Source organism: Muntiacus reevesi, chromosome 9 (genome assembly GCF_963930625.1).
Source record: "Muntiacus reevesi chromosome 9, mMunRee1.1, whole genome shotgun sequence".
In the NCBI taxonomy this organism is placed as follows: Eukaryota; Metazoa; Chordata; class Mammalia; order Artiodactyla; family Cervidae; genus Muntiacus; species Muntiacus reevesi.
The window spans coordinates 27299872-27314560 of record NC_089257.1 but is presented as its reverse complement, the minus strand read 5'-3'; the positions used below and the strand labels follow the sequence as shown (position 1 = coordinate 27314560).

General features: G+C 35.3%; 2 protein-coding genes across 3 annotated transcripts in view; both read right to left on the bottom strand.

The window, feature by feature from the left end:
• CD59 (CD59 molecule (CD59 blood group)) overlaps positions 1-14689 on the bottom strand; it is a 202376-nt gene that overhangs the window by 32069 nt on the left and 155618 nt on the right. The window lies entirely within an intron of this gene.
• FBXO3 (F-box protein 3) overlaps positions 1-14689 on the bottom strand; it is a 33263-nt gene that overhangs the window by 1625 nt on the left and 16949 nt on the right. Inside the window, exons 4-10 of the mRNA XM_065943967.1 lie at positions 14416-14530; positions 12669-12873; positions 11537-11582; positions 8414-8498; positions 7484-7606; positions 5936-6051; positions 4549-4739 (exon numbers count right to left, since the gene is read on the bottom strand). Coding sequence (XP_065800039.1) covers positions 4549-4739; positions 5936-6051; positions 7484-7606; positions 8414-8498; positions 11537-11582; positions 12669-12873; positions 14416-14530 — 881 coding nt within the window. The remainder of the gene's footprint in view (positions 1-4548; positions 4740-5935; positions 6052-7483; positions 7607-8413; positions 8499-11536; positions 11583-12668; positions 12874-14415; positions 14531-14689) is intronic.

Sequence of the window (14689 nt, the reverse complement as noted above, 5' to 3'; positions counted from 1 at the left end):
AGTAAGACAACCAACCACCTTCAGTAGCCTCCACTTTTAAATTGACTTGTTGAAGACTATCAGAACAAGGCAGCAGTGATATTGAACATCCAGCCTCTGAACGTCTCTTGGACACTTCCATTCCTTTTAAGCAATGTCTCTAGCCGAGTCTTGACTTACTCTGCTGTTGGTTTTCTGTCTCATGCATTTTTGAAGACTCAAGGGAGGAGCTACTGTAATTGGACAGAATTCTGAACGGCAAGGAGGACCTAGCTGTTACTTCGGGAAGTACTGGGAAGCTTGGGCTGTGATGGCAGCAGAAGTCCTTCCCCCGCGGCTTTACGGCATGACAACATGCAGCACCCACGGCCCCGCCGGCTCTGACCGCTGTCCCCTGCCCACTGGCCTCCAGCCACACCGGCCTCCGCGCACTCCTTCAGACACACCAAGCGCTGAGCGCTTCAGCACCTCGGTACTTGCCGCTCTGCTTGGAGCACCCTTCGGCTACACATCCGCCCATTTCCCTCTACTTCTTTCAAGCATGAACTCAATGTCACCAAGGCTGTCCCTCACACCTCTTTGTATCAGAACAACCCAACAGTACACTTCTGAGCACCCTTACTCTGATTTTCTCCAGCGCACTTATGGCTACTTGGCATAAGTGAAGAGTGGATATTTACTACACCTGGTTTCTTCCAACTACAATGTAAATTCCAAGCCAGAGATTTCTTTTTAATCTCCTCAACTTTCTTCTCTTTTATTTTTTATTTTTATTGAAGCATAATTGACAAACATTATATTAGTTTCAGGTGTACAACATAATGATTCAGTATCTGTATACATTACAAACTGGTCACCACAATAAATCTAGTTAACATCCATCGCCATACATAGATACAGAGCTTTTTTCAAGTGATGAGAACTTCTAAAATTTACTCTCTTAGCAACTTTCAAAATATGCAATACAGTATTATTAACCATAATCACCATGCTATATACATTACATCCCTGAAGGCAGAGATTTTCATTGTGTTGTTCACTGCACTTTGCCCAGCACCTAGTAGGTACTCAATAAATATCTGTTGAGCAAGCAAGTAATGAATGTGGGAGAAAGGAAGTGTCCTTTATTATCTGTCAAAGTAATTGTCAGTCAGGATTTATTATAACACTAACAACAACAATCAGAAAATATACATAAATATAACATATTTTGTTACTTTCATCTTTTGATTTTTCTTATTCTGGGAAATAAAGACTTTAAAATTCAGTAGAAGGTCCAAAAGGGGGAGAAGATTAAAACTTAGGAAATTCTGAAACATTAAATCCAGGTAGTATGATTATTAATTATCTTAAGAACAGAAAAACTGTTTAAAAAAATCAATGTAGCTAAAGAGGAAGATTGCTGATAATCGCAGACAAAAGTGTATATACAATAACAGTAGATGGAAAAGGGAACACACAGACAAGAATGGAAATAAATAAGCAGCAGGAGCCTCTAAAGTGTCTAAAAACAAACTACCTAGACCAAGAAAAGACTTAAGACCAACCAAAAAAAAATTTTTATAGCAGCATTCAAAGTATAAAACAAAAAGTAGTATTAAGAATGATAATACACGCTCAGGGAACAAATGATGACAACTCAACTTCTATATCAAGAAAACTAAATTTTTAAATAGGAAAGGTACAATACAAATACAACACAATAGAAATACAATCCCCACTGCCTCTTTCATCTTGATTAGAAATAAGTGCAGAATTCTCATTTAATTTTATTGAGTTCTCATCCTGGAGAAAGAGAAAACATTTTCCACAAGGGAGATCAAGATTTTACATGCTTCTTTGTGGTCAGGAGGAAACTAAAACTCTAAATAAGTAAGAACATAGTTAAGAGAAGGTTGAACATGTAATGAGTTTATTACCGGAATTGGAAATTATAAATTTAAAAATTTTAAACTTTAAAAAAGAAGTAAATATAAAATTCCTCAGTTTTAATTTCTAACATGATGAATGTTGTATACCCATGTAAGCAAGAGTTCTTTGGAGTCCTCAATAACTTGTAAGAGCTTAGCGGGATCATGAGACTGGAACGTCTAAGAACTACGGTACTTAAGCAATGACTGCTCTATCCCCACCCTAACACACACAAACACGAGCCTCAACAGATCAAATGACTCAACAGGAACTTAACCGCGCAAACTGCCTGCGCAAACAACCGTCAACACCCTTTACACTTTAGGTCAGGAATATATAGCAACTTTAGGGCGAGGAATATTGTCACAGATAGAGGTTTTATAACAATAAAAAAAGCACTTCATTAAAAACACATAACAATCCTAAACATATTTGCATATAATTAAAATACATGAAACAAATTTAAAAGAATAAAAATTCAGAATTAAAAAAATAGACAAAACTGTAATTACAGTTGGAGATTACAACAATCATCTCTCAGAGAACAAACACATACACAAAAAAGATCAGTAAATATAAAGAAGACTTGAAAAACAATCATTTGACTTGCCATTTATAGAATAATATTCCCCAAATATCAGAATACACATTCTTTCAAATACACAAGGATCATTTACCAAGACAGACCATAATGCTAGGCCATAAAACATTTTTAAAAACTGAAATTATACACAGCAAGTTTTCTAACCATAACAAAACTAGAAAGCAATAACCAAAAGGTAACTAGAAAAGCTCCAAATGTTTGGAAATCAATACATTTCTAGAAAAATACACAGATCAAAATTAAATTACAAGGGAAATCTGAAAATATTTTGAATTAAATGTTAACGAAAAAAAACACATAAAAATTTGTGAAGTGCAGCTAAAACAGTGCTTAGAGGGAAGGTCTAAAATCAATCATCTAAACTTCTACTTTAAGAAGTTTAAAAAAAAAAAAAGAAAAACAAATTAAACCTAAAGTAAGTGGGAGAGAAATAAAGATAACTCCAAAAATCAATGAAATAGAAAATAAGCAAATAGAGAAAAACAGTGAAACCAAAAATTGTTCCTTTAAATGATCAATAAAAGTGATAATCTCCTAGCTAAGGTGATGAACAAAAGAGAAGATGCAAACTACCAGTATCAAGAATAAAACACTATGTATAACTATAGCTCTTATAGGATATCAAGGGAATATTGCAAATAACTTTATAGAAATAAATTCAATATTTAGACCAAGTGGACAAATTCCTTGAAAGACACAAATTACCAAAAGTGAAATAAGGAACAGAAAATACGAATATTAAAGAAAATTCATATTTCAAAATGTCCCCACAAAGAGAACTCTAGCCCTAGATGACTTCACTGATAAATTGTATCAAACATTTAAGGATGATATCAATCTCATACAGAAATGGAGCTACTCAAAAATGGAAGACTGTTATAGGAAGTAGCAAATTCACAGTGTTGGAAATACACATTGGGAGGGAAGCTAACTTTACTTCCAAAGCTAAGACTGCAGATTCTTTTCACCAGAAATACCACAAGTATTATTGGTGGCGTCTCATCACCATTCTTTTCTTTCCAAACTGGACTTGGGAATGTATCTAAGTCATGTTAACATCATGTCTATCTTCCCAGACTTATTTTGGACCCACCCATCAGACTCACCCCAGAAGCTAGAGAGCTTTTTTTAAATTTCTGACATCTATGACTTGATTACATTCTGGATATGCAATTCATATGGTATTCCTATTGTATTACTGGAGCATAATAAATTTCTTTAATCATAGAGCTGGTAGACTGGGGTTACTACTATACCTATCATAACCCTAGAAATGAGATTTTAAAAATAGGACTAGTTGAATTAGGAAATTATCCCAAAGAGAGACTACTAAAAGTACAAGTCTACCCATTAAATCTTCTTTGTAATGATTTTATAGGATATTTGTATTATTTTTTAAAATTGGGAATTTTAACAAAAACACATTAAGAAATTGTTTCCCCAGTCTTCACAAAATAAAGGCAACTCTGGTCCAGTATAGTGATTCTCATTAGGCAACAAAACTGTTTTTGGAAACTGGAAAAGACACTGAATCTTTAAAACCAATAACTACTTTACATGGAGGATACAGGTCATTATACATTCATTCAAACTCATAGAATATGCAACACCAAGAGTGAACCCTAATGTAAACTATGGACTTTGGGCAACAATGGTGTGTCAAGGTAGGTTCGTCAATTCTAACAAAGGTTCCACTCTGGTGGGAGATATTGATAACGGACGTGTCTATGCATGTACTGAAGCGTGGGAAATCTCTATACCTTCTGCTGAATTTTGCTATGAATCTGAAATTGCTCTAAAAAATAGTTTCTTTAAAACAAACAAAAACAACAAAAACATAACACTAGAGTTACTGATTAAAGAATATGGAGCCTAGTTTACTTACTGTCCACTCCCACCCAATGTATTCACATATCTCCCCATCCCCCCAAAGATATCTCCCTCAAAATCTCTAGGGTTCTCTGAAATACCATTTACAAACTATTTGTAAGACCCTCTGTGGAGTTCATTCTACAAAGTCATGTAAATCAGCACCAGAGGAAAATTTAACCTACCAATCGAGCTATAGACACCCTGAATGTCGGACATGCCATATGGAATCGGGGAATGGCGACATTAAAGATCTTTTCTTTAAAGTAAAGAAAATGGAAGGTATAATATCCTTCCATATAGCCTGATGTTGTAGAGAATGTGGTACAACTTGTATATTCATACACCCGGCCTGGGCTGATGATTGGAAATTCACCTGCAGAGAAAACAGCAACAATAAATCAAAGTATAAAATTTAATTCTTCATTATAGCAAATAAGACATGTCCTCTTTAAACTATATTAAAGTAAATGCATAATTAGAAACAATTTTTAAAGGAAATATAACAAAATGGTAACAGTGATGGGATTATGAGTATTTTAACATTTTTTTGTATTCTCCGAATTCCTTACAGTGTATATGCATGGGGGGCGGAGGCGGTGATATCTAGTATCAGAATAAAAACCAGAAAAGGAGAGGTGTTGAAGACACACTCTTTAAGACATGGGTAATAAAAACTGTCACAGACTCTAATTCAAACAGAGATAAGGATAATTTAAATGTTCAAAAGTAGCAAGAGACTAAAACATAAAACTCTGAAGATGTCCCTTCAGCATTTAGCCCAGACAAAGTGCAGTCACAAGGGAGAGAGGTCTTACCCCAACGGACAAAATGACTGAAAAAGAATTACAACTTTAATAAAGTTCTTTAGTACTAGACCCTTAATAAAAAAGAGATGTAGACTATGACTCTACTTGTGGCAATTAATTAAAACAAATTTAAACTGAATCCTACATATGCTTAGGACCAGTAACCGAACTGCAATGCTTAAGTAATAATATTTTCCTGAAGTACAACAAAAGACTGAAGAATCTGAGGGCTCAGAAACTTATGATACTCATAATTTTTTAAAAAGCCAAATGTCAATTGTAATCAGCGGCTAGAGATAATTGACAATAAAATCTGTGCTATTAATTTTAACATTGCCCCTGAAATTAAAAAAGATGATCAGGATGAAATTTATTTTCTTTTTCTGTCCTCTACCTGGTAACCCTATAGAATATGATAATGAATAATTTTCCAGCTAAAACAAATATAAGAAGTTAAGAAGGGAAAGCAGGAAACCCATGTGATGGACTGAATGGAGATTCAACCCCTGAATAATTGAGTTTGCTATCCTTTTAGAAAAGTTCATGTTTAAGGTACTAAACTGATAAAATAATGACCTTTATACATTATATTTATTGTATTATAGTTAGGAGAATCCAGAATCTATGGTATCTTTCACATTGAAATGCCATCTTATCCACTACTACATTATGTATTTACCAAGCAATTATATGTACCACATATATATTCTCCAAAATGTCTCAGAAGCAACTGATGTTTAAACGCAAATCTTGGGTTACATACCAACTACTCCAGGTCCTTGAACTTCTTCCACATCACCTTTAGCATTTGTTATTCTCCAGTAACGACTGTCTAACTGACAAGCCTTTTCAGGAAGGGCGTCTTTTGACATTTCAATCCTGGAGAAAAAAGGGTGGTAGAGACACATTGGTTTCTTCTGTTTAAGAGCTATAGTATTTGAGCTAAGATGGTGAAAGGGATTTCCAAAGTAAATTAAGAAAACCAACCCAAAGTCTGTGTAAATCATCTACTCCTGTAAGCTCTCAAAGATATTGGCTGGACTCCACCCACAGAAATGCTTTCATTCAATTTACACACTTGACTGTCAGTTAGGGTTAACAAAAGAAAGGGCAACACAAAAATTACAAAACAGAGTGGTGCCAACAATCTTGTGTTCAAATGACCGATGTGGGAAGCACATTCTAGAATACAGTGCTATGAAAAACTGCTGAAAGAAATGGAGTCTTTTTTCCACCACAAGGCTATGCAGCCCATTTCCCTTCTCTCCATTAGCTTCTAGAAAGCTCAGAGCAGAATGTCACTATTTCGTGCATCTGCTGTTCAGTTACCGGAATCATCCCTTCACTCTGTTTCCCAACACTACTATTTCCCTCCTTTTCCTGAGAATCTGCTGACTCATTTTCATTTAGAATACCCTATAAGCATGTATAGGTATTATTATTTTAAGCATAGGCAGGATGTAAATTAAACAATTAAAACAGATTCATCTGAATATATGTAACTAGACATCAAAGCTGGATACAATACCAAAATCCTAGAATGCTTCCTGGTTAAGTATACGTTACTGTTATTTCCAGTATGTATGCATATGTATATATAAGCATTGTAAAAATCTATACATCATAAAGTATTTAAAAATACATCTAAAAACAAAAAATACATCTTAATATCTTAAGGTAATGAGTTATCTTTACCTCACAGTACAGCGTACTAATTAAAGTGAATTTAGTATGTTTTTTATTTAACCAAATCCAGGGTTTGCTCAGCACTATGTCTAATTATAGAGGCTGTATTCAAATAATATTTATTTCATTTTTAACTAAATATAGACAAGTTAGTTAAAACTTAAATGCATAGTTTTATCTTGGGCAATTTCATAGCTTTTTTTTTTGGCCACACTGTGCAGCACGTGGGATCTTAGTTTCCTGACCAGGGATGGAACCTGTACCCACTGCATTGAGAGCACAGAGTCTTAATCACTGGACCACCAGGGAAGTTATTCACAGCTTTTAGAATGCATCGTAACTCTAATACTGAACTTTCATGATGATTACAACTTGGTGGTCCACCTCTCAAAGTACTGGGCACAATACTTATATTGAAGAAATAACTTAAAGGTTGATATAAACTCAAGATATTTTATAAACACTACATTGTAGAAAATTTTTTTGCTATTCACTTACTCCCACACTTTAGCAAGAAGCTGTTTTTCAAAATGTGTTTTTTATATCATATCAAATAGGGCGATGATAACACATCCACGAGCTATATCCCACAATTTTAAAAAGCATCCCCATTTAAAATTCTCACCTGATTCGATATGTGAAGAAATAATGGGGTGGATGTACAGAGCTAAGTTCTGGCAGAAATGATGTGGAAACTGAAACTGTAATATCCCCAGTCGTTGCTACACACTCTGGATCATGAACATATCTAGGTAATTTTAAAAAATTAAACATTTTTAAATCAACAAACCTCAATTCTATAAGATATAAGTTTTAAAGATACAATGCAAAATAGTTTATATTTTACCTTAGGATAAAAAATTTAAAACATATTTGGGACCTTATGAAACTTAAAAACAAATAAATTAGAAAACTTTGAAGACTCTGCGTCAGTAATGATAGCAGTCAAGGTTCAATGATCAGTGGTTCAAATAATGGATTAGTAACTAACCTGGAAACTAAAAACAGCTTATTTCAGTTTTCAGAGCTAAGGAAACTTGGAATATCTGAAAACCCAGCTATGCCCTTTAAATGGTGACTCTTGACAATAAAAGGGTGTTAATATGTTATTCTAGAGGCCTCTAATGTATAATTAATCTATCATTTCTGCCAACCAGGCCACTGTGAACCAAGATTACCTCTAATACCATCTATAATATGTGAATGTTCCAGAGATAATAAATAACATTTTCCAGGAGTCAAGAGTTACTGCCTTGCTAGTCACAATATATTTATTAATTGGTAATAGCTCCCCTACCCCCCCAATTATATAACTACTATAAAGCCATAGCTCCTAAATCAAAAATCAGGTTTTTTCTCTTGATTCTTCAAGATGAAAAAATACTAGTCATTCAATTGTTTGGATGTTTTGGCTTTAAAATGAGAATAAAATAATGAGATTCAAGATGAGAGGTTCTGGTATTAACCTTCCTGGGAAACTTCATCTCATGATGTGTAACTAATAGTTTTTTCTGATTTATAATCATTCCAAACCAAAAAGGTCTGAGTGAAATACCTGAAAATTTGGTCTCTGATGATAGGGAAGCCACCTGATACGACACTGTTGACATAAGAAGTAAACCAGTCAGTAAAAGTAGCACCTATAAACAAGCAAGGGGGGAGAAGAGAGAAAAGGACAAAAACGCTTTAAAATCCACACAGGAAGCAAGGGAAAAAATGATAATTTCTCTATGCTCAACAGTGGCATCTAGTGATATCAAAACTAGAAACATTTACAGATGTCATCTACAAATTCTAGGTAAATTTCTATCCTCAATTTTAGCGATCATATTTCCTAACTACCTTGGAAAGGAATCCTTCAACTTCCTTCAAACTACTTCTTAACACTTTAAACAGTTAACTTTTAAATTTTAATTGGTTCCGGTACAAGAATGAAAAGTCTTCTGTCTATAATTCCTAGAACATACAGAACGAAGGAGATATAGCTACGTCTAGGAAGAAACTACAGAAAAAGGTATCAGCAGTTGTGTTCAGATGAACAAAGTATATCTCTGGTCTACTAGGCAAATTCTGATTCACACACAAAATTCTGGTAGAAGCCAGGCTCAATCTGGACATTTAATAGGGGAATAGCACTGTGGAGTTTTGGGCATCAGGAATACTCCAAAGCAGTTTCCCTGGTGGCTCAGACGGTAAAGAATCCGCCTGCAATGTAGGAGACCTGGCTTTGATCCCTGGGTTGGTAAGATCTGCTGAAGAAGGGAGTGGCTACCCACTCCAGTATTCTTGCCTGCAAAATTCCATGGATAGAGGAGGCTGGTGGGCTACAGTCCCTGGGGTTGCAAAGAGTCAGACACAACTGAGCGACTAACACACACAGCCCAGTTGTGCTACTATAGATTCAAATGTCCTCCATACTCTCAGTGACCAACTCGAAGCAGAGAATGACTGGGATAGTCTAGTCCAGACCATATATCTGTGACCTAGTGATTAGATCAATAGCAAGTATTTGTGTGAATTATGTTGCCTCATCTAGGTAATATAACATAATAACTTTCTCAGACCCCTACCATTTACTGTTAATACATCTCAGTGCCTAGAATATATTAATTAGTCCCTTAATCAATGTTGTTCAGTTAATTTCTTCATAATATGGTTTCTATTAATCTAGTTTCTGCATTCTACCACACTGAAAGTCTGATGCTGAATTTACAATCTGTATTTACTTACAATTCTATTTAGGGAATGATTGAAGATACAATTTAAGCTTGAGTCTTATAGTATACAGCTTTAAAATTTTAAAGGTATCAGTTAAGAGCAGGTAAATTGCAACTGTTGTTGTTCAGTCGCTAAGGAGTGTCCAACTCTGCCACGCTATGGACTGCAGCACGCCAGGCTTCCCTGTCCTTCACTATCTTCCAGAGTTTGTTCAAACTCATGTCCACTGACTCAGTGATGCCATCCAACCCAGTTTTCTCTTTTCTCAATGTCTATTAATGGCTCACTCTGGCCCTTTGTTTTTCTTTTTCTAAAAAAAATTAATTTATTTTAATTGGAGAAATTATTTTACAATATTGTGATGGCTTTTGCCACATACCAACATGAATCGGCCACAGGTATACGTGTGTCCCCCCATCCCGAACCTCTCTTCCACCTGCCTCCCTACCTAATCCCTCTGGGTTGTCCCAGAGCACCAGCTTTGGGTGCCCCACTTCATGAATCAAACTTGCACTGGTCATCTATTTTACATATGGTAATGTACGTTTCAATGCTATTCTCTTAAATCACCCCACCCTCGCCCTCTCGCATTGAGTCCAAAAGTCTGTTCTTTACATCTACGTCTCCTTTGCTGCCCTGCATGTAGGATCATTGGTACTGACTTTCTAAACTCAATATATATGCATTAATATACAGTACTTGTCTTTCTCTTTCTGACTTACTTCACTTTGTATAATAGGCTCCAGGTTCATCCAACTCATTAGTACTGACTCAAATGTGTTCCTTTTTATAGCTGAACAATATTCCATTATGCATATGTACCACAACTTCCTTATCCATTCATCTGCTGATGGACATCTAGGTTGCTTCCATGTCCTAGCTATCGTAAGTAGTCCTACAATGAACACTGGAGCACACGTCTCTTTCATTTCCAGTTTCCTTGGGGTGTATGCCCAGCACTGGGATTACTGGGTCATATGGCAGTTCTATTCCCAGTTTTTTAAGGAATCTCCACACTGTTCTCCATAGTGGCTGTACCAGTTTATTTATTAAATCTAGAACATACCATAACTTGAACATACAAACCTAGAATATGCCATAGTCTGAACCCACAGAAACTTACACTCTACTCAAGGTTCCAATTAGGAGATACAATTATAGATGCCTTGGTCTGGAAGGCCCCTTCACTATTAACACATGAGGATGTTTAATATGTGTTAGAAATACCTCTAAAAAGCATAACGGATAGTCAGGATACTTGTCTTACTTGAGCAAAATCTAAGCAAAATAAGAATGAACGAACAACAAAGGGGTGAGATGCTCTTGTAAACAGACTGACTTGTTCTTAAAATCCTGAGATGTATATATATTGCTGAGTCCCTTCACTGTTCACCTGTAACTATCATAACATTGCTAATTGGTTTTAATAAAAAGTTTAAAAAAATCCTATGAGGAAAACCCTTTTAAGACCAAGAAAACTCAGGTGTGCCAAGCAGTTTGTAAGGCCCAGTTTATACTGGTCTCTGAAGACTGCTGGTTTGAGGTCTCTGGTGTGACTTATCAGTATTTTACTACAGCACGACCACTAGAAGAGAACAAGTACAGTTATTTCATGAATCTGTATCTCTCTAATTATGTATTAATATGATCGATGGAAAATGCATGTGTGTATAAGGGAACTATATACACATTTCTAGCTATTCCATATATTTCACTGTTCTACAGAAGAATCCTAAGAGAACAAGGTTGTATAAGGCATGGCTTTTTTCCAAGTAGAAACCCAAGTCAAATGAAGTATAAGGGCTATTTTAAAAAAACATAGTTACAGTACTTTATGAACCAACAAGTTCTAAGAAATACAAATATAAAATTGCTAGCTGGTCAAGTAACAGACAAGTTTTTACTAACTTAATGTTTCTGACCAGAAGGAAGAAGGGAGAAAAGAAGACTTTTGTTTTACCTATGATAAACATGTCAATAGCAGCTGGATTCCGAGCCATTTGGTCCTAGGTGAGAAAAAGAATATTATAATTGAATATTGTACGTTTAACTTAATTTCGTATTATTCATTGTATCCTTCCCTGGGGATAAGGCAGAACAGACAACAATAACTTAAGTGCTCTAAACAATACTCAGACATTCCTCATACTTTTCAGTTTCTGTTTTTATGATTTCTGTATTTAGGCTCTTCCTATTAAGTTCTTAGAAGAACACCAAGCACTGCTCAAAAACAGTTAAAATGCTTATACACTGCTGTCAGTATTCAAATAAACTTAAAAAAAGAAAATCCTTTAAGAGAACAATTAGGACGTTAAAACCATGAGATGATACATGACCTATGGACCCAGAAGACAGGGCTTTGGGTTCAGTCAATGGACCCAAACAATTCTAGATTAATCACTTCCCTCAGGAAATGGAGAGGCCAAGTCATTATCCTACAACGACTACTAAGTCAAAAATGAGATAAAGATATGCAAATGCTTAGAAAAAAATTAAAAGCAATGAAAGTTCTTTAAATAATTTAAATTCCTCTTTTAAGTTAAAAGTTCACATCTAGACAAAAACAAAAGCAGCAGGTCTGTAACTGAGGAATGACTGAGAACTGAAGAAATAAGAATGAGACCAAATGACATGATATTCTGTGTGTACATGAAAATCTTAACAAAAACCCCCTAAAAAGGATCTATATTTTTCAATAACCCAAATACATGCTGAAGAAAGAGTTTAGAAAGTTTCCACTGCACTCAGAACTTGAATCAAATGATGTGCAAATACTAACTTTTTAAAGTTAGAAACTGATATTACAATTAATCACCTCAGCAAGAAGCTCATTAGTTTTTCTCAAACTTAAAATGCCTTAACACAAATCACAGCTTCCCCTCTGTACGTACAACTGTTTGCACTGTTTGTCCATTGGTGAAATTTTCTTTTAGTATTTTATGCCATTAAATCAGAGTATTAGCCCTCTAGTTAGATAGGTCTATAATCAAATTACATAATGCTCTATACTCATTCCACAGTCCTGAAAATTCCTAATGTACATTTTATCGGAACACATCTGAAAGCCACCTCTCAACACACTTCCTACTTACTGGACATTGGTAGAAGACTTCATTTTTGTTTCGGCCCTCCGCAGCTTCCACTGCTATGTACTGACTCAAACCAGTGTGGATGCAAAAAGTTAAAGGGAGACAGTATTTCAGTCCCTGTCTCTGCTGGAAGCCTCCAGCAGCCGTGTCGACATCTAACAAATCCTCAGAACGGTAGTGATTAGACAGTGCCATGCTTCCCAACAACCTGAGAACATAGACTCAAAAATTTAGTCAACTGCAACTTTTTGTGTACTAATTTCACATTGACAACTTTATGAAAACTGATTACCATGTCAATTCTAAAGCAGGAATACATGAAACACTACAATTTCTATATATCTTAAATTCAAACTCTTGAGTGGAAAGATTCTGATTTAAATTAAAAGCCTAAATGTCTAAATGTCAACCTTTTAAAAAGAAAAACAGTTTTATTGCTTTCAAAAACCTATCTTGCCATAATTTGCCAGCATTTTGCTATATATGTATGTATGACTAATTTTATGTTTAAAGGAATATATTCTCTCTGATACTTCTATCTTGATACAACCTTTGGCTTACTCTATCCTACCAGGCAGAATAAATGGAGATCAGTTTACACTTTGTTCAAATTTTCAAAAACTTGGGATGTCTGGTGTCTAAACTCATCTCATGGTAGACAAAAGAGAGTAACACAGGTTTCAGTCTTTGCAAGAGTCTCATCCTAAGTCTCACTGAGCTGTGGATAGATAAAAATCCCTGTGTTGAACTCATGACCTGTTTGTCATGTCAAGTCTGAGCAACCCCTTTAGTAAAGTTCTCTCCTGTTTGTTCTTGAAATATGACAATTTTTCCTTTTTGTCAAGTTGCAGTGTGACAGGAAAACAAGAGTAGAAAAAAAAAAATCAGTGATTTAGGCTTATCTAGTTCTAACTGTCCAGTATTTGACATCTGAACCTCAGTAACCTTGGTATGAGCGATCACCTTCTTCTAGATTCCCTGTACTCACTCAACTCCGATCTAAAATGGTAACAGAGCCTCATATGATTTTTCACACACATAGAGATACCAAATTCTAACAAGAACAATGCAAAATTCTCCCTAAGTTCCTATTAGCATGTCACAAATGCAAAGTCTGAATTAGCTTAACTTCATAAGGGAACAAAAGGAGTAGAATCATTCAAAGACTAGACCTTTTAAAACCAGGAGTGAATTTGACAGCTACTGTATGCTCTGCTTTTACCAAAAGGATCCACAGTGAATACTTCATATCTTTTGGAAGTAAGTTCAAAATAGGCTATTCAATGATAGGCTATGCTTGAATAGGACAAAACTATGTTTTCTTTGGTTAAGTATATGTAGCTCTGAGCAAATTACTTTTTAGATGTATGATACACAGAATTTACACAAGTTCTCCCAAACAATTTACCTGGCCTGTAACAGGGTAAACATTTCAAGGATTCATAACAGTTCTAGTTAAATTATACACATACACACACACACTCCCCTATCTCATGTCCCATAGCCCCACCTCCAACCAGACTTCATTTAAACTATAAAGATACATTGATAGAAATGATGATTTTGAGACATAATCTATTCTGGCAAAATCAAATTCAAGCTTTATATTTTGTCTTGTGGATTGTTACAAGAAACAAGAGGATATTCTCATACTCCTTTAATCTGTTAAGAATAACTACAAATACAATTTGTTTACATTCTAGAAAATACTTTGAATAATAAAAAATAACCCAAACAGTGAACATCTTACCCAGGAACCACTAACTTCTGCCCATTGTGGATACGATAAGAACACCGATAATCATCAGGAAGCCTGCAGCCGATCTGAGCTTCCACAGCATCTAGGTCTTCCTCTCGAGCACCCTCTGCAGAGACACAGAAAAGCAAATTATGAAACAATGACAGCCTTAAATCTAAGAAGGAATTCCAATGTACCTGCTAGTCAATGAAACAATTTGAGACCAAATGAATTCTGCCGAAAAGGTACTTGCTGAAACATAGGGAAATGAACTGAATATACAGAA